The sequence below is a fragment of the Siphateles boraxobius genome, unplaced genomic scaffold, assembly GCF_051911475.1.
Source record: "Siphateles boraxobius isolate OS27281-9 unplaced genomic scaffold, OSU_SipBor_1 25, whole genome shotgun sequence".
NCBI classification, from domain to species: domain Eukaryota; kingdom Metazoa; phylum Chordata; class Actinopteri; order Cypriniformes; family Leuciscidae; genus Siphateles; species Siphateles boraxobius.
This window is the reverse complement of record NW_027508866.1, coordinates 24,859,324-24,884,689: the sequence shown is the minus strand read 5'-3', so window position 1 is coordinate 24,884,689 and position 25,366 is coordinate 24,859,324. Positions and strand designations below refer to the sequence as shown.

At 37.7% G+C, this 25,366-nt stretch overlaps 1 protein-coding gene across 4 annotated transcripts; it reads left to right on the top strand.

Moving 5' to 3' along the window:
* The first annotated feature begins 1,103 nt into the window (after nt 1-1,103).
* Nucleotides 1,104-24,706, top strand: snx30 (sorting nexin family member 30). 4 transcript variants are annotated; one of them, XM_077243252.1, is made up of 10 exons: nt 1,104-1,372; nt 6,351-6,539; nt 8,247-8,357; nt 8,533-8,691; nt 9,354-9,543; nt 14,588-14,787; nt 18,847-18,933; nt 22,052-22,204; nt 23,930-24,020; nt 24,314-24,706. In XM_077243252.1, the coding sequence occupies exons 1-9, from the start codon at nt 1,211-1,213 to the stop codon at nt 23,999-24,001; spliced, it is 1,323 nt and encodes a 440-aa protein (XP_077099367.1). In that variant the 5' UTR covers nt 1,104-1,210; the 3' UTR covers nt 24,002-24,020; nt 24,314-24,706. The 4 variants fall into 4 exon arrangements, with proteins under 4 accessions (XP_077099367.1, XP_077099366.1, XP_077099365.1 ...); XM_077243251.1 differs by having other exon boundaries at nt 24,288-24,706; XM_077243250.1 differs by having other exon boundaries at nt 23,930-24,706.
* The last annotated feature ends 660 nt before the right edge of the window (nt 24,707-25,366 follow it).

Below are 25,366 nucleotides of genomic sequence, written 5' to 3'. Positions count from 1 at the left end.
AGGTAAGGAGCATGACGTTTTCGTAAACGTGCACTAGACGGTTAGCGAATCACAACACACTGGGCCAGTTAACCAATCTGAGCTCATTGCGTAGTTTTGAGGGACAGGCTTCATAGAACCAGGAATTTTTTACAAGGAGGGGCAGAGCAGTGTAGAATAAAGGTAAAATATATGAAAAATAATGCAATTTTCAATAAAAGCATGAACACATGTTACAGTGCACCCCACAAACACAATCAAGCCTACGAAAAAATGCGAAGTCAACATTCATAAGTCATAAACATTACTACAACATAAAAACAACATTCATAAAATAAATTCATAAGTCAACACCATTTCTGAGTATTTTCTCTTTAAAACTGCAGTGAATCAAAGACAGTCTCAAAAACACAGTTTGAAATCTCTGGTGTTTCGGACATCACAAACTACATTGTATCCAATCAGATCAACGTATGATCGTCAAAGAGTGGATCTCTGAGCTGCTGTGAGTGAGTGGAGGCGGGGCTCATTTACATATTCATAGAATACTAAATATAGAATGCGAAGTATACTAAATGAGGCAAGGGTGATACAATCAAGAGATACATTTGTCAATTTAAAAAAAAAAAGTTATTTTAAGGCATAAATATTTTTTTTCAAGGAAAAAACACTGCCTGGCTCCGGTTTGAACATAAAAGGATAAAAGTTTTGAAATTTTCAGTGGGTGTGTGTGTGTGTGTGTGTGTGTGTGTGAGAGAGGGAAAAGGACACAAGTTGTTGAAGCCCCGCCCTCTGTGACGGGGCAGCAGTTCCTTTGCATTTAAAGGGACAGACACAAAAACGATGCGTCTTTGCTCACCCTAAAAAAGTGACAATTTTAACAAAGTGACATATTCAACATAAATATCTCTGGAGTATTTTGAGCTAATAATTCACATACACACTCTGGGGACATCATAGACTTATTTTACATTTTTTGAAAAGGGCATTATACCCACTGATCTATATAGAATGTTATTCTATATAGATGATTATACCACCCCTACAAGAGAAGAAACGATTACTTTTAATTTGAAAAGCATTCCGGAAGTGCACGTTGCAGTTTTAAGTCAGCTGATGAGTGCAGTTCCGCTTCTGCGCGGTGGGGGTCAGCTCTCAGCTGACAGATGTTCGCTGCCTCAGTGAAATAAAAACACCTGCGCGATCATCAGAGATCAGCAGCAGCGGCGTTATGAGTGCTGGCACCCCGCGATCCCTGGCCTCGTCCGGGCAGAAGAACATCCAGGACATCCGCCACCCGCTGTGCGCCGCCGAGGAGAGCGCGTCGATCCGCAGCGCAGATGCGCGAATCCACCCCGGCAGCGGTGCTGATACTGCTGGAGGAGGAGAGAAGGTGAGATCTGTCACAAACACACACCACTGTCTGTGGGAAACACTGCTAGAGCCCACAGCTGATCCCTGGGTAGGCAGCAGTCGTGTTTGAGACGCTGGCCAGTTAAACAGTGGCATTATGTATCTGGAAACAAAGTAACGTTTGTCCAGCTTCAAACTGTACACAATTAAATTTCATCAATTTGCACCACGCTTTTTAATCAATGATGCCATGGTAATATTCAATAGACATCTTTAGTGTAAAAAAAAACTCTTCGAAATAACGTTACAGTAGTAGCCTAAATAAAACAAAGATTATTGGTGTACGTTTTACCAGAAAATACTTAATTTCATGTTGAATGCAATTTCTTACTTGCCATTTCTTTGTAATTGTTTTTTTTTAAATTTGCTTGTAATTTTATAATGAAGACTATTTCAAAGTAAACCCTGTTGATGTATACCATCACAGTATTTTGTTGTGGGTTGAATGGAGTGCATTTTTGCTCATAATAAAAATAACATACTATCAGCAGAATATATTGCGTAAGAAGCTGAGAGGTTTGATGAATGAGTATGAAATTAAATTCATGTGATCTCTAAGCTTACAGTTATTTATAATAATGTGTGTTGCACGCAGAAAATTAAATATTAATTTTTTTCCAGATAATTGAAATCAATAAATTTAGACTTAAAGGAAAAGGGAAGTTAAAGTGAAAATTGAATTTTGTGTGTGTGTGTATGTATATATATATTAATCACGTGAGGAAGCATTGCTATAGATGAATTATAATAACAGTAGTATTAAAGTGAGTGTGTCTTTGTGCATGTAGTGGAAGATGTAGATGTGTATCATGCCTGTGTTCCTGTACAATAGAGCTGTGTAGAGCGAGGCTGAGACGCTCTCCGACTCCATTGTTTATTGTGTTTTTCACAGACATTCACTCTTGTCACATTTGCACTGTGGCTTCCCTGTTTATTGGATATTTTATTTTAGTGTAAATGCTGGGAGTTGTTGTTTAGTTCATATTAATAATAATATTCTATATAATTTTAGCTTTGTATTTTTATATGTGTTCTGTGCTTCATTAGTATTAAAGACGGATGGAATAAGATTGGAAGCTTACATAGGCTGTATTTAGATTCAGCACTGCAGTATTAACTACTGCTCAAATTTGGTTTTGCGGATTACTGTTAATAAACAGAAACTCACGTTTGTGATTCTGACACTGTAAACATGTTGGGAAAACTGGATTTTTCAAAAATATATTTATAATAAATTGTGTTGGAGCTGTACGATTCTGGATAGATTGAGAATCAAGATTATGATTTTCCCATCATTCTGAACAAAGTAAACAAAATAACATTCACTTGAGGACAAATGTTATTTGCTGCAGTCTATTTAAAAAAATGTTAAATTCATTTCTGAATCTGAATGTTCGCTTTGATTGTGCTCGTCAAAGGTTTAATAGACAAAGCCGAATCGTTGTCATTTAGTGGGTGTTTGAATCGAGTTCTCGATCTTTTAACGATTAATCGTGCAGCTTTAGTGTACATGTAATGTTAGGATGACACACGATGCCAGTTCCTCGGTCATGTTGGGTGCAATGCATATTTTCCTGGTAAAAACAAGTAAATAATTAACTGTTCTGTGATAATTGCCTTATCTTATCCAGTTTCCTTGGAAACAGTTTTAGATATTTTCAGTTTTTTTCTGAAATGGCAATAATTTTATGGTGATAAATCTAAACAAATAGGTCCAAATCAGCAGAAAAGCTCAAAAATCTATTCACTGACGTGTTTTTCACAGCTTTTGTTTTGCAAATGCGTCACAAAAATCGCTGTTATCCATATGACTTTCCCAGTGACTAGACTATTTAAGTCAATCATAAGTATTTTATTTGACAATACAAATAGCAAAAATCTTTAAAACTTTGCTTTTTTTGTGACTGACCCTTTTATGAATGAATTTCCTGTTATAATTTATTGTTACTTTTGAAACTCCCATGCATATGGTTGCATAAGAAAACATTGAGTTATGACTATTCAGGTTTGTAACAGCCATGCAGTTCACAGGTTTCCTAGCTGAGTGACCACAAGTAGCCTATACGTTGAGCGTGTGCTATGTTTCTCTAAAGCTATTGGTGGATCTCATGTGATTGACAGGTTATTGCCCCGCCCTCATCATCAGAGAAGAGAGGAGCTGCAAGCGGAGGGGAAGTTATTCTGATTCAAAATTATGAGCCACATGAATTTACAATAATGATGTGCACAGATAAATCATTTATAACAAATACAGCAATAGTCTATATAAAAAACCCCAAGAATTATCCATTTTGTTTTCATGTTGATTATAAAGTAAATGCTACTTGTTTGGATACTTAATTAGTTTTGGAGCACATTCCCCAACTCTTCTTGAGTTTTGACAATTGCTGCTTGATCATACAATCATGTCTGCTCATTCTGAAAGTAAACACTGTTTTGGAATGTTAGAAAGATCGAAAACAAACGCTGAATGGGAATAAAGATGAGAGGCGTGTTGCACTTGTATTAATCTTGTATGTCATACACGGGCTGTGGATTCTTGTGAATCTGGGTGAAAGAGGGCTGTGCACTACCCCTCGTCTGTCCGTTCATCAGAAAGAAGGCCAGAACTTGTTTTAGAGCTCAACAGTGGGCATGTGATCAGGAAAAAGCTGTCACAGTTTCCTAAATGCTGGATCTGAAAATAGGATGTTCGCTGTAATTCCATCATTTTGCTGCAAGTTTTATGTTGTGAATTAGTTTTTTGTCTTTAAAAATAGTCAAATGAGAAATATTTACAATTCCGTTCTCAAGTCTCTTACTCCCACCAAGTCTGCACTTATTTGTTCAAAAATACAGTAAAACACAGTAATGTGAAATATGATTGCTATTTAAACTTTTATTTTATTTTATTTTTTTACTGAAAAAATCCCTAAGTCATTTTAAAGCATATCTCAGTTTTGTGTGCTATGGTTGAGTTATTTATCATGTAGTGTGACGTGCAAAAGACTTCATAAGAACAAACACAAGATGATGTTCAATGTCAGTCTTCACAGTGTAGCTGTCTGTATCATGTGACTGGAGAGTTGAATTACTGAAGACATGTGTTTGAAATTGAATATTAGCTTACTTGCTGTCTGAATACTATGCATTATATAATGCATACTGCCTACTATTGATTTTAAATATATTTTAAAGTGAAATCGTAACCATTATTCTTGGTGATACTTGATGATTCTATGAACTTGCTACTGCCAATACATACGCCTATACACTGCTGTGAGCAAGTAAGACATGCTGCTGCTGCTCAAATAGCATATATCAATTACCCCTAGCAGATCTGTACAGGTGGAGCTGGGGAAGGTGGAGGGTTTTAGACAAACTCTGAAAGCGTGCTGCAAACTGCTATAGCAGTGAATGGTAACCACCAGCCATTTAAATGTTGAGCAGCAAGATCATTGGCTGCAGATGCGACATGAACCAATCAGCTAAGTAGTTAACTCTGTAAATTTCATTCGTTTTCGTTAAGGACCCATCGGCCTGCGCCATCTAGAGTTTCATGACAGAACTAGGCATTTATTCTGTCTTTTGGCAAAATGTTTTTTTTTTAGCTGAATACCATGAACAAAAATCAGCAGCCTTTAAAATACCACAGCAAAAACAACTGGACTGACTAATAACATTAACATTACATTATAAAAATACAAGTAAACCGTAATAAAATAAGAAAGAAAAAAAAACAATCAGCAGTAGCACATATATACAACTGAACACAGTTCAGGTACAGAAATAGTTGTTAAATGTAAAATAACAGCATAGTTTTCTTTTTAGAAATCAAATATAGTTTAATCCTTACTAAAGTTGCAAAAGTTATTTAGCCAAGATCAGCGTCAAGAAATTTTCTTTTGTTCTTTGATTAATGTTATTATAGGGACGGCATGAGGTGTATTATGCTGCTGTCACTTTCAGAGCAAATGCTGTTACACATGCACATGCACATACACATAATCCAATATACTGTTACACATGCTTTTTATTTCTCAACTGTTTACTCTCACTTAAGACAAACCTGACTATTTACACAAGGATATTTCAACAATTTTTTGTGTGTGTTCAAGTGCAAGAAGACGTGAAAGAGAACTCAATTCAGTATCGAGCACTATATATGAGGCGGCACTCTGTGCTTTGGATGTGCAAGCCAAGAACACAGAATTGAGTTCTCTTCTTGCAATTGAAAATGGTTTGAAATCACCATTGTTTTCTGTTGGAGAGATTCACTCCCTCTGGCATGGACTTTGTGCTTTGTAACTTTTCAGATTGTTCACATACACAAACAGCTAAATTACACACTAATGGAAAACATCAATATATTTTTTTTCTTTTAGTAAATGTACCAAATTAGTGTGTTAAATAAACAGCCCTAAAAATATCTTACCTTTTGGTAATCCAATGAAATTATGAGTGAAGTGTAAACCACTTTAAAAATGTAATTTGGGTATGATGTACTATGGTTGCATGACTAGTATCTTAGTATACTACGCATTTACTGTTTGTACACAGTTTTAGGCTTAATATGACCGTGTTACAGCACTGAATTATGTCTTATTTTAGAGCTTCACACACGTCATAGTACTGTCATGTTAAATTACCAAATGCATGGTAAAGTAACTGACCTTTTTTATTCCTGTTGTTTCAGAATAGGAAATTGTAAATAATATTTAAGGTTGTTAATATTTTTGAAAGAATATGGTATTTCTATAACTCAGATGTGGCACTGAGGGGTTATTGTGTAAGTCGTGGTTGAGTTTTCTACCATTTATTGGATTTACCAACCAAATCTGTTTGAATGAACTTCCCTTTTGTTTTAATTCGTAGGGTTTTTTGAGTTCTGTGTGTACATTTCTTCACCTTTACATTTCAAATATAAAATATCACTTTTGTTCTGTTAAGTCAGTCAGTTTTCTTATCCCCACCCCCAGGACCTGAGCCTGCCCAATGGGACTCCAGTAGATACATCAAGCCCCGCCTCCTCCTCATCTCTGCTGAACCGACTGCAGCTCGACGACGATCTGGACGGAGAAACACGAGACCTGTTTGTGACTGTAGACGATCCTAAGAAACACGTGTCTACGATGGAGACATACATCACCTACAGAGTCTGCACAAAGGTCAGAGGGCAAAGCTCTTAGCCAGTTCCTTTCTTGACTTTATTAACAACCAAATGCTGTTTTATTCATGCAGTTATTTAAAACTTACAAATGCATGACGGATAAGCCTCCTCAGACAGATTACATTGGTTGATGTAGCTTCGTGGTTAATCTGAATTGTTGTTCCCTAAACTATCAGTTTGATCCAGTTTGACTGCATCTGTAAATCACTGCATTAAAGTGGCTGCTTAAAGGTGTAGTTCACCCAAAAATGAAAATTCTGTCAGTATTTACTCACCCTCATGTTGTTCCAACCCCGTAAGACCTTCGTTCATCTTCGGAACACGAATTAAGATATTTTTGATGAAATCTGAGAACTGGATCACTCCTCCATAGGCCTCTTAAGGGATTGAAACTTGCCAGCCCAGAAAAGTTATTAAAGACATCGTTAAAATAGTCCAAGTGACTACAGTGGCTCAATCCTAAGTTTATCAAACGACGAGAATACTTTTTGTGCGCAAAACTCCCCCAAAAATAACAACTTTATTTCAACTATTCATTTCCTTCTCTGTGGGCCTCGAGTCAGTTCACTAGTGTAATAGCGTAAGCTTCTGTTGTTATACGTCACACTCATCACCCACATGACCAGCGTCGGCCAATAGTGAGCCTACGTGTGACGTAGCTCTACGCAATCATACTAAGTTAACTGACTACAGGCCAACAGAGAAGGAAATGAATAGTTGAAATAAAGTCGTTATTTTTGTTTGCTTTTGCGCACAAAGTATTCTCGTCGCTTGATAAACTTAAGATTGAGCCACTGTAGTCACTTGGACTATTTTAACAATGTCTTTAATAACTTTTCGGGGCTGGCAAGTGTCAATCCCTTAGAAGCCTATGGAGGAGTGATCCAGCTCTCAGATTTCATCAAAAATATCTTAAAGATATCTTAAAAATATCTTATCTTCCGAAGATGAACGAAGGTCTTACGGGGTTGGAACAACATGAGGGTGAGTAAATACTTACAGAATTTTCATTTTTGGGTGAACTATCCCTTTAAGTAGATGTTTAACTCTTGTGACGGCTGTTCTGCTTCTGCTGTGACCTGAAACATGCTCACTGTGGCACTTTCTGGAGCTCAAGAGTCATATAGAGGTGCTAATGAAAAACCAGGGAGGCAAACCTCAGTGACCTGCATCTCAGTCACTCCCTGTCAGCCCTTTATGAACTCATTTCTGGGTTTTATTGTGGATTGTAAAAGAAAAAGGCTTAAGAACATTTTTTTTAATGTACTTATTATAGTATTTAATTATATTTAAATTAGCTTTTATTTTAATATTTAATATTTAATTTTAAGTGGAGTTAATTTAGTATTTAGTGTTTCAACTTAATGTGCGTTCACGCCATGATAACCTTCATTTAGAAAAAACCTTGAGAAATGAAAAATCATGGAGGTTCACAGTGTGGGAATCCTGTATAAGGCACAACATATTTGATAAATGCAGTAAAAAAAAAATTAAAATATTTTTATAATTTAAAATAACTGTATTCTATGTGAATATATAGTAAAGTGTAATTTATTCCTGTGATCAAAGCTGCATGCATCATTACTCCAGTCTTCAGTGTCACATGATCCTTCAGAAATCATTCTGATATGATGATTTGATGCTTAAGAAACATTTCTTATTATCAATATTGAAAACCGTTGTGCTTCTTGATATGGACCTGCAGACCACCAGGACAGAGTTTGACCTGCCTGAGTACTCGGTAAGGCGACGCTACCAGGACTTCGACTGGCTGAGGAACAAACTAGAGGAAAGCCAACCCACCCACCTTATTCCAGTAGGTAGAGGAACACCCTCCTCAGCTCTACTCGCAAACCAATTCGTTTCAACTATTTGTGCATTGTGTAACTAGTTATTTAATGTTGCAGGGATTGTTTTTGACTAAAACCGGTTATTTCAAACCATGCGATCGACTACATTTGTTGTTGTTTCTCCTTTCTGCTATCGTTTAGCCCTTGCCTGAGAAGTTTGTAATGAAGGGAGTGGTGGACCGTTTTTCAGAGGAGTTTGTGGATACCAGAAGAAAGGCTCTAGACAAGTTCCTCAAACGTGTAGCAGACCATCCAGTGCTCTCTTTCAACGACCACTTCAATGCATTTCTCTCTGCAAAGGTGAGTGCTTTAAAGTCGGCGTGCAAATTTATATATTTTTTTCTAAATGTATGTTTTTGATGTTATTTGAATGATTCATTTATGTATACATTTAATGTTTTGACCTTGTAATATTTAATCAAAATATCTTACCTGGATCTTCCAGTCTTGTCTCTGGTGATTTTATACTGAACTCCTCAATCATGTAGTCTGCTTAAACTCTGCCCCTCGCATTTATTTGCTATCTTTACTTACAATCCGTTTTACTCGGATGTATGTCTGCTTCCGTTTAATCGTGACTTTAATATTCCTTAGGATTTAGTTTTGAAGGCATTCTAAATGCTTTTGTGAACTCAGTGCCCTGAGTCCAAACTGACTATATCAATTTAATGGCTAATTTGTAAATCAAATTTAGAAACAAACTAAGTGTACAGGAGTTGTAAATGGTTTGTATAGTTTCTCACGGTGTCCTATGCTGGCGTTGAGTTGGATTACTAATGCTGGAAACCCTAATAGCCGTTTATGACTGAATCCAGATGTGTTGTTGAAAGTGGCCCAACAACATATATTCCAAGATGGAAAGCATGTTTCAGAAACTCAGTGGGATTTCATTGGGCTTGGCATCATTTTTTTTTTTTTTGGCCATTTGACAGAATTGATGTACTGTATGCTTGACTTTTCAGGACTTGAATAAGCGTCAAGGCCTGGCTCTGCTGAGTAAAATGGGGGAATCTGTAAAGTATGTGACGGGTGGTTATAAACTGAGAGGACGGCCAATTGAGTTTGCCGCCATGGGCGACTATCTGGACATGTTCACACAGAAACTGGGCACCATTGACAGGATAGCACAGAGAATCATCAAAGAGCAATCAGGTAAAGATCATCCCTCTCTGCATTTTAAAAAGAAATTCCATCCATCCTAGGGTAGCATTGCATATACAAGTCCTTTAAACCCGATCATATACACTACTTTTCAAAAGTCTCTTTTTCTTGAAAGAAATTAATACTTTTATTCAGCAAGGATGCATTAAGTTGATAAAAATCACCGTAAATACACATAATGTTACAAAATATTTCAAATAAATGCTTTTGTTCTGTGCTTTCTATACAGGATCCTGAAATTTTTTGAAGAAAATTAGATCTTTTTTTTTTATTATTCCCAAAAGTAGTAAGCACTAAAACTGTTTTCAACATTGATATAGTGATGACAGCAGTGTCATTAATGTTAATCAAACAACAAAACACAGCTTTAACCAAGATTAAACTATATTAAGTTTTATACAGTGAACAGTGACACTATAGTGTTATTTACAAAAAACACAATATTACCACAAAACTCAAGGTTCGGATAAGTTGAGCCAATGCGTACGTAGATGCATGCATCCATACAGTCGTGGTCAAAATTATTGGCACCCCTTGGTGAATATGAACAAAGAAAAATAAATTTGTATTGTTAATCCCTCTCTCCAAATCCTTTAGATTCCCAGCTCCATGTTGGTGCTTCTCTTCAGTTCACCCCACTTATGGCTCGTTTCCACTGAGCGGTACGGTACGGTACAGTTCGGTACGGTACGCAATTATTTGCGTTTCCACTGTCAAAAGTTGTGAATGGTACCAAAAAGCCGAACCGTACCGTACCACTTTTTGGGTACCCTTCCGTTGGGGTACCTAGCACAGTGGTACGGTACTAAAGGGAGGAGCTAGACTCCCTGCAGAACGCTGATTGGTTGACAGAGTATCGTCACTTGCGCGAGCTACAAGGGGAATGACAACATAAGAAGCGCCATTTTTAAAATACAGTTGGAATATAATACTACGGTTATTCTTTCACGAAATGTAGTTTTAAGAGTTTTTGAGGCGAGAATGTAGTTGTTTAAAGCTCAAATCTGCGGTTTATTTATAATGATTTATGATAATTTGATCCATTCCAGGCGATCACCGGGCGCTCGGCGCTCATGTTCCCCACCTGGAACAGCCTTTCCTCGGCTAGTCGTTCTGACGTTTGCCGCTGACTCTGTAGTGGTAATTCGTATTGTGTATATAACGGGTGATCTTTGGTCTCGTGAATCGATAATTCGTTCCCTGGCCAATCGTTTTGGCTGAGGGCTAAGTGAAGTTTCATATATTTAGGCTATAACTTTTCCGTTGTAACGTTAACGTTAGACTAGCGCTGAATTTGTATATTTGACTGAATTGTTTGCTTTATTTCTTATTGTATAGCTTCTTGTAACGTTACATTTTACTTATACTTTTATAATGGCTATTATTGATAAAACTGAAATTTAACAAAAAGAGATAGGGTTGAGTTTTGTCATTTTTTATTACAAGATTATCAGTGTAATGTTGTTTATTGCAACATTTGTACAAATGCACATATTGCCTGGAATATGTTTATTTTTTTAAATTTAAACGAAAAGATGCAGGGTTGTGTTTTATATTTCATTTTGTTATAAATAGGCTAACGTTAAACATGTAGGGTATAGGGTATAATCAGGTCTATACATTGCCTGAACCACATTTGTGTGCCTATAATGTTTAAAATGTATTTAAATGAAAACGAAAAGAGGCAGAGTGGTGTTTTATAACATATTTCGTTTTATTGTTGCCTAAAATGTACATGCAGAGCGAGCTGAGTGACGCTTTCAAGAACGCGCTGTTCCATTTGGAGAATTACCGGTCTCGCGTCCTCGGGAGTCCTTCTGCTGAGAACTTTACATACTTGGTATTGAGAAATGCCTAATGTCGGCGCTTCTCTTCTTGTGACAAACATGCCGAGAAGCAAGGACAAGATCTGCTGTATGCCATCCATTGGTGTTTACTTTGACACTTTCTTCTTCGCGCGAAAATGACGTTGATCGCTTCTTTCCGGCAAACACCACGCCTATCAAGTAGGGTACTGTTGGCGGTGGAAACGCTAGCTGGATCATGGTTTACTGACCCGACCCGACCCGAACCGTACTGTACCGTACCGTACTGCTCAGTGGAAACGAGCCATTATTCCCCACTGGGTTTATGTCAGGGGACTGGGTTGGTCAAGGCAGAAGCTTCATTTTGTGCTCAGTTACCCAAGATTTTGTGTTGATTTTGCTGTTTGTTTTGGATCATTTTCCTGATAGAGGATCCAATCATGGCCTGTTTTAAGATTTCTAGCAGAGGCCATCAGGTTTAGATTTTTTTAATCTTTTGGTATTTGCTAGAATCCATGATACCATGTATCTGAACAAGATGTCTTGGATCTCCAGCAAAAAAATAGCCCACAACATTAAAGATCCAGCAGTAGATTTAACCACAGGCATGGGGTACCTTTAATCCCTGTCTGTTTCAAACCTGTCTAGTGGGTTTGCTGCCAAAAAGCTCTTTTCCTTTTTAAGTTTCATCTGACCACAGAATCCATTCCCGTTTGAAGGTCTGACAACTGAATATGCTGGAGATTGTTTTTGTATGAGAGAGGAGGATTTGTCTTGAAACCCTCCCAAACATATGATGTAGGGGTTTTTGAATATATTATTATTATTATTATTATTTTTAGGCTTTCTGACCCCCAAGACTCAACTAATCTCAGCAATTCTCCATCTGTGAGCCTTGGAGAGTCTTTGGCCACTCAAACTTTCCTCCTCGCCGTGCATTAAAACAATATAGAGACACGTCCTCTTCCAGGCAGATTTGTAACATCTTTAGTTGGAACTTAATTATTGCCCTGATGATGGAAGTGAGGATTTTCAATGCATTAGCTGTTTTCTTACAGCCACTTTCTATTTTGTGAAGCTCAACAATCTTTTGCTGCACATCAGAACTATATTCTGTGGTTTTACTCATTGTGATGGATGATTCAGGGAATTTGGCCTTTGTGTTTCCTCATATTTATACTTCTGTGAAACAAGAAGTCATAGCTAGACAATTTCATGTCCCTGTTCACCCTGGTGTGCTAAAAACAATATATTTATGGGAATATACTTTAGAGATATTTTACTGAATATCTTAGAATTTCTAGCGGTGTCAGTATTTGTGGCCAATGTGTTTTGGCCAACGTGTATTTCATAATGTGCCCCCTCCCCCCATTTCAATTGTTTTACTTCAATGAAAGGTTAGATTTTTGATCAAAAGGATAAACGATGCACTTTTTTTTTTACAGCCATCTTAGATCATATTTACCAAGGGTGCCAATAATTCTGACCATGACTGTATATATTAGGAAAATGTATTATTTCAAACTTTCTCACCAGGCTTTCTCAAACCAACACAAAGTTTTCTTGAAAAACATTTTTATCCCGTTTTCAGCGGAATCAATTATTCTGCTTGTACTAAGGTTACCACACCTCAAGACATTGTTCAAATGTTTTATTTCAAAGTTTTTGTCCATAAAACGCTCTTGTGTGTAGGACTAATTTCTTACGCTTATAATCCCAAGCCTCCACTATATATATTGGTCTGAGTATGTATATTGGTCTGATATATGCCCATCACAGACGACTGCTGCACAAACTAAAATAAAGCACCAACACAGTCTAAAGCCTGGTCCTCATGTCCTTCACTGTCAGCACTTCTCCTTTTATCCTTCTGGAATTCCTCCGTGGGACTCTGTGTGGTGTGCAGGTGTCCTAGCCTCGCTCCTTTCCCACTGCTCTCAGCCCCGCCCTGCTTGCCCCACACCCACGAGACTGCACTTGATTCCGACGATTCCTCCTGCCGCTGGTGGACTGCGACGGCTCCTCCGGCTTCAGGCCCCCGGCAGCGAATCCCTCCGTTCCCTGCTCCTCTCCATCATTGCGGACTGCAGCAGGCTCCGGCCTTGTGCAAAAGGGTGGCTACTCCTCTCCCTCTCGGACAGCAGCCGCCCCTCCACAACCCAGGAGGATGGCATCGAGTTTGTCCATCTTCCCCCGGCAAGTCACTCCAGCGCCTCGAGCGCCCATGTCGGCAGACTCTGCTCTGCCCTGCTCGATGGCACAGTGGGTTTCCCACAGTGGCAAGGGCTCCTTGACAGTGTGTTCCTCCTTCCTCTTGGGTTTCAACACCACTGCGATGATTCTTGATAAATGAGGAGAAGGCAGGGTCGCTAAGGTGGACTCAGGTCCTCTTTACTTTAAACACTATGGGCCCTATCATACACCCTGCGCGATGCAAGTGTTTTTTGCTAGTTTCAGCCCGACACAGTTATCATTTTCACGTCCTGCACTACATTGTTTAAATAGCAAATCCATTTGCACCCATTTATGAGTCCATGGGCTGCTGGTCTGAAAACGAGGTGTGTTCAGGCGCAGTGTTGCGCGCAGCAGCAGCACACAAACACAACCATTTTTCCCGTCGTTAAACTAGCAAAAGTGGATTTGGACACGGATGTGCACTTGCGCCGTGCGCTTTAGACCATGCGCTTAGATCCTTAAAATAAGGCCCATTGAGTTACAAACAAAACTATTCAGCAAAAATCACTTTGTTCCTTCTTCAGCTTCAAAGAGAAACTTCCTATCCGCCCGAGTCTACCAGTCTCTTTCTGCTTTGACCGTCATCTGTCGGTTCTTATTCCCTCCATGCAGATAAATGCAATAAGACACAGGTGTTAGTTGTGCTGCACTTGACCTATTTACTTGTCTCCTGCCTTGTTCTCCCGTTGCCGGCTCCGCTGAACCACGCTCCCCCGTAACAGTGCTTTTTTTTAATGCATACTGTGAATATTTCATTCATGCATATTGTTTTGCGATGTTAGCTGTCTTTTGTAAATTACTATCAATGTAGGAATGTTCTAATCAGACTTATAAGGTTCAGTTAGGATGCAGCCTTTGAAGGCAGTTGTCGTTCTGGGAAATGGACAGCAAGCCAAGTTTTGAAGCAGAGCCCATAAGTGGACTATGGCAGTAAAAATAACTGTAAATGTAAAAACGAGCCCTCTAAGATGATCTTTTTCCTTGTTTGTGCTCAGAATTCTTGATGGAGTTGAGAGAGTACGGGCCTGTGTACTCGTCCTGGTCGTCGTTCGAGGAAGAGCTCCATGATCCTCTGGAGGGGGTGTCGGGGTGCATGTCGAACTGCTCCAGCGCTCTGGATGAACTCACAGAGGACATGAGTGAGGAGTTTCTCCCTGTGCTTAGAGAATACGTCCTATACATCGAATCCATGAAGGTGAGCGGCGTTCAGCTGAGCTTTTCAGTCTTTTCTTCCCACCTTGTATGAGAATTAATTGATTTAAGTGGCCAGTAATTCCAATCTATGCCATTTGGAAAAATACCATGTGTCTCTGACTTTTTGCAAAGGGAATGCAATGGTTTGGTTCTCCCAAAACTTAGCCAATGTTTAGTTATTGTGTGTTAAACATGGAGGTTTAAATGGTTACAATACAAATTAATTTCTCATAATAATGTCATTTGGAAGTATAGATATAAACCAGATGCTGTTTGTTCATCAACGAATCCTGAAAATATGAATCTACAGAAATATGAATCAGCACAACTGTTTTCAACATTGATAATAATCAGAAATTATTCCTGAGCATCAAATCATCATTTTTAAAATGATTTCTGAAGGATCATGTGACACTGAAGACTGGAGTAATGATGGTGAAAATTCAGCTTTGATCTGGAATAAATTACATTTTACTATATATTCAGATAGAAGCAGCTATTTTAAATTGAAGTAATATTTCACAATAATGCTGATTTTACTGTATTTTTTTATCAAATAAATGCAGATGGTAAGGGGAAGAGACTTTTTTTAAAAAACCATTTAAAATCTAATTGACCCCAAACTTTTGAATTCTAGTGTATGCGTTTTGTTTTAATTACTGCTTTGATATTTTTACTGAAAAATAATGCAAAAAAAAAAAAAATCTGTTTTTGCAGTTTAGTGCATCCTTTTGAGGAAATATTGTTATGCAACTCAACAAAGTAATTTCCTCTCTGTCTTAACTTGACACATAGCGAGACGAGTGGTCACTGTGCTGAGGCTTTGTATTTCCTCCTTGAAAACTGCTCTAAAATTATTGACAGGACTTCAGTTGCATATATACTGAAAATAAAGCACAAGAACGCATATAAATCAAACACATTTCCAAGACTAAATAATTATATATTAAGGAAACTAAATGATAGTTCTGTATCTGTATTTCTTGATAGCCTCGTCCGCCTAAATGCATTATAAATAAACATATATTTACAGTCATGGTCAGAATTAATTTTTTTAAACGTTTATCCTTTTGATCTTTCATTCAAAAAATTGCCAAAAATCTAACCTTTCATTGAAGTAAAAGAATTGAAAGTGGGGGGGGGGGAATCTATTTATGAAATAAATGTTTTTCTCCAAAACACGTTGGCCACAATTATTGGTACGCTAGAATTTTTTACGAGTAAAATATCTCTGAAGTATATTCCCAATAATGTTTTTATTTTAGCACACCCGGGTGACTAGGAACATGAAACTGTCTAGCTATGAATTCTTGTTTCAGAGGAGTTTAAACATGAGGAAACACAAAGGCCAAATTCCCTTATTCATCCATCACAATGAGTAAAACCAAAGAATATAGTTCTGATGTGCATCAAAAGATTGTTGAGCATCACAAAATAGAAAGTGGCTGTAAGAAAATAGCTAAAGAATTGAAAATCCCCATTTTGACCATCAGGGCAATAACTAAGAAGTTACAATCAACTAAAGATGTTATGAATCTGCCAGGAAGAGGACGTGTCTCTATATTGCCTTAATGTACAGTGAGGAGGAGAGTTTGAGTGGACAGAGACTCTTCAAGGATCACAGATGGAGAATTGCAGAGATTACTTGAGTCTTGGGATCAGAAAGCCTATTGAAAAAAAAATCAAACAACCCCTACATCACCACATGTTGTTTGGGAGGGTTTCAAGAAAAATCCTCCTCGCTCGTCCAAAAACAAACTCCAGCATATTCAGTTGTCAGAATGACTGGAACTTTAAACGGCACAGGGTTCTGTGGTCAGATGAAACTAAAAAAAGAGCTTTTTGGCAGCAAACACGCTAGATGGGTTTGGTGCACACAAGGATAAAAAGTACCCCATGTGTACAATTTAATGTACCATTGGATCTTTAATGTTGTGGGCATATTTTTCCCCTGGAGGTCCTGGACTTCTTGTTCAGATACATGGCATTGTGGATTCTATCAAATATCAACAGATAAAAAATCTAAACCTGACTGCTTCTGCTAGAAATCTTATAATGGGCCATGTTTGGATCTTCCATCTGGACAACGATCCAAAACAAATATCAAAATCAACACAAAAATGTGTTACAGGGCACAAAATGAAGCTTCTGCCATGACCGTCCCAGTTCCCTGACCTGATGAGTTGAGTGAACTGAAGAGGAGAAGCACCAACATGGATCTGGGAATCTACAAGATCTGGAGAGATTCTGTATGGAGGAATGGTCGCGGATCTCCTGTCAGATTTTCTCCAAACTCATCAGACATTATAGGAGAAAACTCAGAGCTGTTATCTTAAAAAAAGGAGATTGCAAAAAGTATTCAATAAAAGGGTTCCAATAATTGTGGCCAACGTGTTTTGGAGAAAAACATTTATTTCATAATGTGATTTCCCCTCCACTTTCAATTCTTTTACTTCAATGAAAGGTTAGATTTTTGGCAATTTTTTGAATGAAAGATCAAAAGGATAAACGATGCAGATTTATTTTTTACAGCCAGTTGTGATCATATTTACCAGGGGTGCCGTTATTTCTGACCATGACTGTACATATTTATTATAATAAACTTGTAGGCTATTTGCAGTATATTAAATTGTTTTTTGACCTAATTATTTTGCATTACAGTGAAATGACACACTCCAGTCTTTCGGCTCTGACAGCGCTGCATCACTTGCACCTGCGCAATATATGATTTCCAAAAATAGTACTGTCAACTAGTGATATCAGCACAAGAACTTTTGAGGAATATGCAACATAATTTAGATAATTGTTTTTGTCATAATGTTATGATAACTGACAGACACTATCATTTCAGCCGATCTGTGCATGTCCTCGCACAGAGCGAGGCTGAACATAGGAGCTCAGCTTCACGGCTGAGACACGAATAGACTATTAATTTAAAGCTTTTACTGTTAAACACACAAGGCACGTCCACTTTAATAAAAAAAAAATTTATTAAAACAAACCAGATCAAGACGAGAGCAGAAACGAAATAAAGCGTATAACTGAAAAATAAAGCATAGGCTCAAAACAAATACAAACGGTGGACACAGAGCAATTGCGCATTAGGCTCCAAAAATAAAATAAAGTGCCCAAATCCAATAAATAATACTAGAAAATAAATGGTCACAATAATAAAAGTGAACCATAAAATGTTTCCAGCGTGGTCTGGGGGATGCTACCGTCGTTGCATGCGGATGCGCCTGCAGTTAACTTATAAAACGATTATTACTAATTGGCATATTTCAATGTTTTATGCCAATTCTGATATGTTAATTCATATAGCTACTCAAAACAGACGGGGCAACTAAGCGCAGACAAGTTATAGCTTGCCGTTTTAGGTGATATGCCATGTTTGATGTCGAGCTGTGATATGCAAACTTTGCCTTCGACTTTTTTTGTATTTTCATAAAATACTGCCACACTCCCGATGTGTTTGACATGGTAGATTACTCTGACAGTAAATTAAACGCTAAATTCAGCAAACCACCATGGATGATGCAGACCAATGCCTTGGTTCTTTCTTCAATCTGTCTCCAGTGGGTTGGGCTAATCCAAAAAAGTGAAAACAAGGGGGGTGTTCTGAAGACAGACTGTTACCTGTGAAACAGGGGTGCTCTGAAAACACCCCCATTAGCAATTAAGTGATGAAATGAATGTAATGAAATTAATGCGGCAAAAAGTCGACCAATCAGAATTTTTGTCGAGCCAGAACGTATCGACCAATAAATCGACTAGTCGACTGGGAGATTACAGCCCTAGTTTTTTAGCAATTAATTTTAACATGATCCTATTTCTTCTTTCCAAAGTGTCACTGCAGCACATTTGCAGAGAGACCTCCAAGACTTCTAGGAAGCAAAAAGAAGCGTTTTAATAGCCTACATATTTGTGTCATGGCTCCAGTCTAGAAAATATAGTGAACACATTTCAATAACTGGTCATATGCTGAAAAAGTGAAATTGGAGAATGTAAACTGTAATGCTCCCAAATGTTAGTAATTTACAAACCTCTTATCGTTCATTAGAATGTGCTTAAAAAGAGAGATCAAGTCCAGGCAGAATATGAAACAAAGTTGGAGGCAATCGTCTTCAGGGAGGACAAAAAGACACCGGTGAGTTGCATTTGTTTTTCTAACTCTGATCTGAAGTGATTTGAAAGGCTTTCAGAGTCTGTGACACACAAAGCCGACACTGTTGAATCGGCGTCAAGTCCGTCGGTGAGAGGGATCGGATTGTTATATCTTTCAATCTAAATATCTGATTGTATGTTCAGTTTAGCGAGCGGAAATAAAAGCAAGTGATGAAAGTGAGCGAAGAAGTCAAGACTGCACTGACAGAAGGCTGTTCTAATTTTACGCCATCTTACCTGAGCTTTCCAATGCGCAAATATTTTCATTGCAACATGAGCCGCCTGGAATGAAGAATGTGATCAGCATGACTAGGGGTTCAAGCGTGTTGGATTTTCAAAGATCAACATTCTGCCCTGAAATGATCAGCCAGACCAAACTGTAAGTCCCCATTCGGCCTGACAGTGGCGTTACAGCGATCAAAAGCACGTCTTGGATTTAATCGCCAAAATTCGTTTATATTTTGGAGGGTTTGAAAAACCTACTTTTGCGAACTAGTTCTAAGCTTTTTGCCCGATCGGACCCAAACCAATGCAGAAAGATTCTCTAGTCTTACTGTCAATAATGATCAAAAAAATGTAAAAATTTTGATTTACTTTAGCAACTGGATGTCAGATGTTTTACTTTTACTAAAATGGCTAACTCTTGAACGGAATGAGATAATTTGACCAAAAGGACGTGGCAACTGGCCACTTGGTGGCTCTACAAGTTTAAATGAAAACAGGAAAATGGTTTCAGCTACACAACAGTCAGACTTAAAAACTGGCATATGGTGTCTTTGTCCAAGGTACCCTGATTGTCTATGAGGACATTCACATATCTAAAAAAAACAAAAACAACGCACAGCCACCATTGGCCAATGAAGTTTGAGCACCCAAAGTTAACGGAAGCCGATCGGAATGAAACTTGCTGGGCCTGTTTGACTCATTTGCCCGAGACTTGTGAGAAATTGGAAAGAAATCGGCCATCGGGAGTCATCATGTTTTTCAAGTACGTAAATAAATGTATATTATGCAAAATGTTACCTGCATGCACGTCATTCTGAACAACTCTAGGACCGCTGCTGTCAATCAAATTGTTTAAATATGGGAGAATATTTAAAAAAACTATTTTTGTGAACTAGTCCTTAGTCTTTTGCTCAACCTCGAAAGAACACTGCAGTACAATTCTCTAGTATGACTCTCTAGGTCAATAATTATAATTTTTAACCTCACCCTTTGGATAGCTATAACAGGGTAATTTAGAGAATGGGCGTGGCCAAGTGTCAAAGCCAGCTGGATTGTAATGGACTCCGCTGACCCGAGATATCGCTCGTTCTCCCACTGCCCTCTGGGAAGAGATGTAGACTAAAAAGAACCCAAACTAAAATATTACAAAAGTTTTTTCCTCAGGCAGTCAAATGTATAAATCCCCCCCCCCCCCCAAAGGTGCAATAAACCCACATCATAAGGACTTGAAGTTTCAATTTTGCACTATATTGTGTACATCACATCACTGTCGATTTCTTTATACATCTGTGTCCCTTTATTTTGTCTCTTTATATATATTTCCATCCTTGGGAACTGCTAAACTATTTTTTTGTTTTACGCAATGATAAAGAATCTAATTTAGGTGTTTATAGGCTAATGTAGTATCTTACAATTGCGCAATCTTAAAAAGTGCTTGAACCCCGTTAATTGTTGCTTGCAGCTATATTTGATATTCAAAATGGCAAGCAAGCGCTGTTTTGTTTTGGGTTTGTATCTCTGCAGTCCTAGTTTCGGTTTCCCTTTTTGAATGACGAATATAGACTATTCATACCTGCTGATATAGAGCGATATATACGATATATATAACGATATATACCGTTAATCCCTTAGCAGAACGAGTGTGCTAGTTAAAGCTGCTGTATGTAACTTTTTCACTCTACTAAAGCATAAAAATACCATAGCATGTTTCCTTAATATCTGCAAACATATTGAGTTCACATACTCGTTTCTCTGAAAAACACTTCTACAGCCAGTTATTTTACTTTGAAATGTTTGTTCAGTGTTGGAACGTCTGTTTTTGAATTGGTTTGTGTGATCTCGCCCACTGCCAGGTCACCCAATAGTATTTCGACACCTCGGAGTGCAATTTGGCAGGAAACACAGATTACAGCCAGCAAACAAACTGGATCAGAGATTGCAGATTCTCCCCAACCTAAAAAGCCTTGCTATCCATCTAAAAATCTCTATGATCAAGATCATATTAAAACCCGGATAAATCAACTTCTCAACTTGCAGTGTAAATCTCCTCGGTTTTCATTGTCAATTGGGCTCTTTCCTGTTGCGTGTCCTTAAACTGGCAACCCGAATGAGCTTCGAGTCTCATACATATAAACACTAGATGTCGCCTTGGCTACGGCAGTTCATTGGAACGAATGCGTCAATAGAGCCGCCATCTTGAAACAGGGGAACCCCTCCTCAGTGTCAATGCAATCACTATATAAATGTAAATTATAAAATCACCATAAATCGTCATGAATGGGATTTTCTTGTTGTTTTGGTTCGTTCCAACGGTCAGACATGTATTTATTATAGAGTCCAGAGAAATTTAAAAAAAATTACAAAATTTCACAATCTTGTGAAATGTAATCCCTTGCTGTCTGGTTTTTAGGTTTCGTTCGTGTAAACATCCATACGCAGCACAAAAGTCCGGCATCATCCATGAATTCAGCGTTACCTAGCTACTTCCTATGACAAGACCCCTGTTCCAAGATGGCGGCGGTTTTGACGCATGTTTAGAACCCCAAGGCTACATCTAGTGTTTATATCTATGTTCGAGTCTGAGGAACAACGATTGAATTTTGACTGCAGTACCTATTTCGACCACTAGCTGTCATTCTTAAAGACTGCACCTTTAACAGCCGCCTGTAGTCCTTTTGGTGCGTTCAAGTGCCATTTTTCAGCTTAAAGACTGACAGCTTTTGTTGCCATTAGTTCTTTGATGTCGACTTTGTGTGCGTCACAGCCTTTAGAGCTGCTTTTATTAAGGCTGGGAAATATGAAGGTGGAAGAAACGTCTCAACAGTTGAGAGTTAATGGGGTGTCCTGGATGTTCTCCGCACATCTCTGGCCTGCAGGTGCCCACTGACGTAGAGAAGTGCCAGGACCGCGTGGAGTGCTTCAATGCCGACCTGAAGGCAGACTGGGACCGCTGGCAGAACAATAAGCGGCAGGACTTCAGACAGCTGCTGACAGGCATGGCGGACAAAAACATCCAGTACTACGAGAAGGTCAGAAACTTCAATGGCCTCTGTAACACTTTGTTTGTGTCCTTGTTACATGTAGTTACAGTAGTAATATCTATAAATTATGCATAATTACATGAAACTAACCTTAAACCAATCACTAATCCTAAACATAACCCTATAGTAAGTACATGTAGTTAATTATTATTACTCCATACTTCAATGTATAATTACAGTGTAACAAAGACACCTTAAAATAAAGTAACTGGCTTCTAAATAACTCTGAAGTGACAGATAATTTTTTTTACATCCAACCATGTGTTATTATATTTTGATGAAAGAACAAAATATGACCAGCTAAGACAAAAGTTTTTACTCTGGATTAATGTGTATTGATAATTTGCAATAAGGCCAGAAATGTGTTTGAAGGAAGTAAATGGGTTCAGTTTAATTTAATGTTGATTTAAGTTTATAAATTGCATGTAGACTGAAATTGCCCAGCCAATGTTGGAAGAGCTTGAACAGGAACTCTTCAGTCCTGCTGTTTGCCAAACACTGACACAGTGCCGCAAAACACCACTGCCGAGAGGGAAGATCCCGGGAAACCATTAATACTGCAGGAACCAGAGGAGCTCACTTATATCCTTGTTTACTTAATGAATACTTACTGATATAAGAACCGATATTTTGTCCAATGAAAATGATGCTACCCTCTCGTTTACTGCTCTGCTCACATTACGCTCTGCTCACATGCTCTGATAATAATAGCTTTGTAGGAATATACATTATTTGGATAATTGGTCAGAAAATAAATCTGATTCTGTTACGTAGAACTAAATAAAGAATAAAATATTGATATTTAATATTTATATATTTTCTGTCCAATTTTAGTGTTACTTTTAGTGTTTGTGTTTTTGGCTTTTATTTTTCAAATTCAGTATCATTATTTAATTTCAGAAATTCTAATATTAATAATTTTACTAAAAAAGCTACTTTAAAATAAGATAAATAATTTTTCAAAAGCATTTTCTGTTTTTCTGAATTTTCGGTTTCGGCCCAGAATGTTTTTCGTTGCATCCCTTATATTTACATGCTGATATATATCTAGGAGTTTTTCAGTATTGATCATGTTTTATAAACTGTCAAGGCATAAAAAAAATCTAAATAAAATAAATTATTTTTTGCATCATTGATATTTAAATACTATTTTTAATTTGCATTGACAATCAGTGTTACTATTGTTTACTAAAACAACAAATACTTTTAAATTATATTAGCTTTATTCCACTCAGCAAAAACGATTTTCCAATATAAGTTTTCATTTAAATTTAATTTGAAATATTGCCAGTTGAAGTAATAAAATTACTAAAATAAAATACTAAATGTTTATATGCAAGTCACATATTTGAGGTCTAAATAGCAACATTCTCACCTAAAAACCTCCTAAAACTACATTATACTACTACCATAGTATCTGTAAAATTATGGTGTTCAGGGCTCATTTGTTTTTTTTTTTATATTGTCAAGATTTTAGCAGTAAAGTGTGCTAAATTGAGATATAAAATAATACAATGGCACAAATCAGTATCTCTCGGTTTTTTGAAGTGTCACTCCTGCAATACGTTTCCATATGAGAAAGATTGTTTAGGGAATCTACACCAGAAAGTGTGTGTGTGTGTGTGTGTGTGTGTGTTTGTCTAGTCAAAAAGGTGATGTTTGAGAAGAAACTGTGTTTGTCCTTGACGTCCTGCTGTTGTTTCTGCCCCACAGTGCCTTGCAGCATGGGAGTCCCTTATTCCCTCATTACAGGACAAGCAGGAGGCGAAAGACGAAACGAACTGAGCATGTGTTTCAGCCCCCGGTGAGGGTCAGAGGTCAGGGGTCACGACCCGCTCAAAAGGTTTCACGGGACACTACTGGACTGGACCAGCTACCAGAATCACATTTTTTTGTAAAGTGTCTCTGTTTCAAGTGTTCTCTGTTTGTGTGACAGCCCACCCAACCACTCTCTCTCTCTCTCTCTCTCTCTCTCTCTCTCTCTCTCTCTCTCTCTCTCTCTCGTTCTCTCTCTCTCTCTATCGTTCTCTCTCTCTCTCTCTCTTGTTCGCCCTTTCTTTTTGGGTGTAAGGAGAATTTGTCGTTTCTCTTCTCCAGCTCAGGCTAGAACTGCAGAAGCACGGCTCTGGGAAACGTTACACAACAGGAGGATGACTAAGGGATGGATGTTTTTGGTGACACCAACAGATTTGTAGTTTTTAGTGAGATGTTTGCCAGTGATGATTTTGTAAACGCTTTGTCTTTTGATGCCGTCCGGTCAAGGGAACAGAGACGTCAGGGTTTTTGTTTTTCCGTTCAGGAAGTGTCCGCGGAAGGTTTGCCAACATTCCCCTTGCCAAAGATGTGGATCTGTAGTTTGATATCTCTTTTGAAACTTCAAAACACTTGCCTGAATCGGCAGTTCCCTTATAACACTATAAATGCGGTCGTTGCGTTGAAATGAAGGATGTTTTCCCAGCCATACTTGACCTCATTAAATATTTATGATAACGTGTGTGTCATAATGATTTGTACTTGTCTTAATGGGGCAGTGTATGCAGTTGGGTTTGTCTGGTGTGAGCTTTGAGACATTTCTAATGTACCGTGGGACATTTATTCAGAATCTATGGGATAATAATGGAGAGTGGTTGATCTTCAATAATATACAAACACTCAGAAATACAACACTTGTAGTAAATGCATTATGGCAAATATTTTTTTGCAGCTGTTACATCAAATGGAATGGCTTTTTATAATATGGTTATGCAGTGCAGATTAGTATTTCACTACTGCTCAAAAGTTTGTGGTCAGAATTTTCTTTTTTTTTTTTTATCTGAAAAGCTGCATTTGATCAAATACATTGAAAGCAGTAATATTGTGAAATATTTTTTATATGTATAATATGTATTAGAAGATATATGTGTGTGTGTGTATATATATATATATATATATATATATATATATATATATATATATATACACACACACACATTATATGTATGTGTGTGTATGCATATATAACATTTTCCTCAATTTTCATGAAAAAATTCTCTGTATTGTACAGATGTATGTATGTGTGTGTGTGTGTGTGTGTGTGTGTGTATATATATGTGTATATGTGTGTGTATATATATATATATGACACAGACAAACACACCAGTACAATACAGA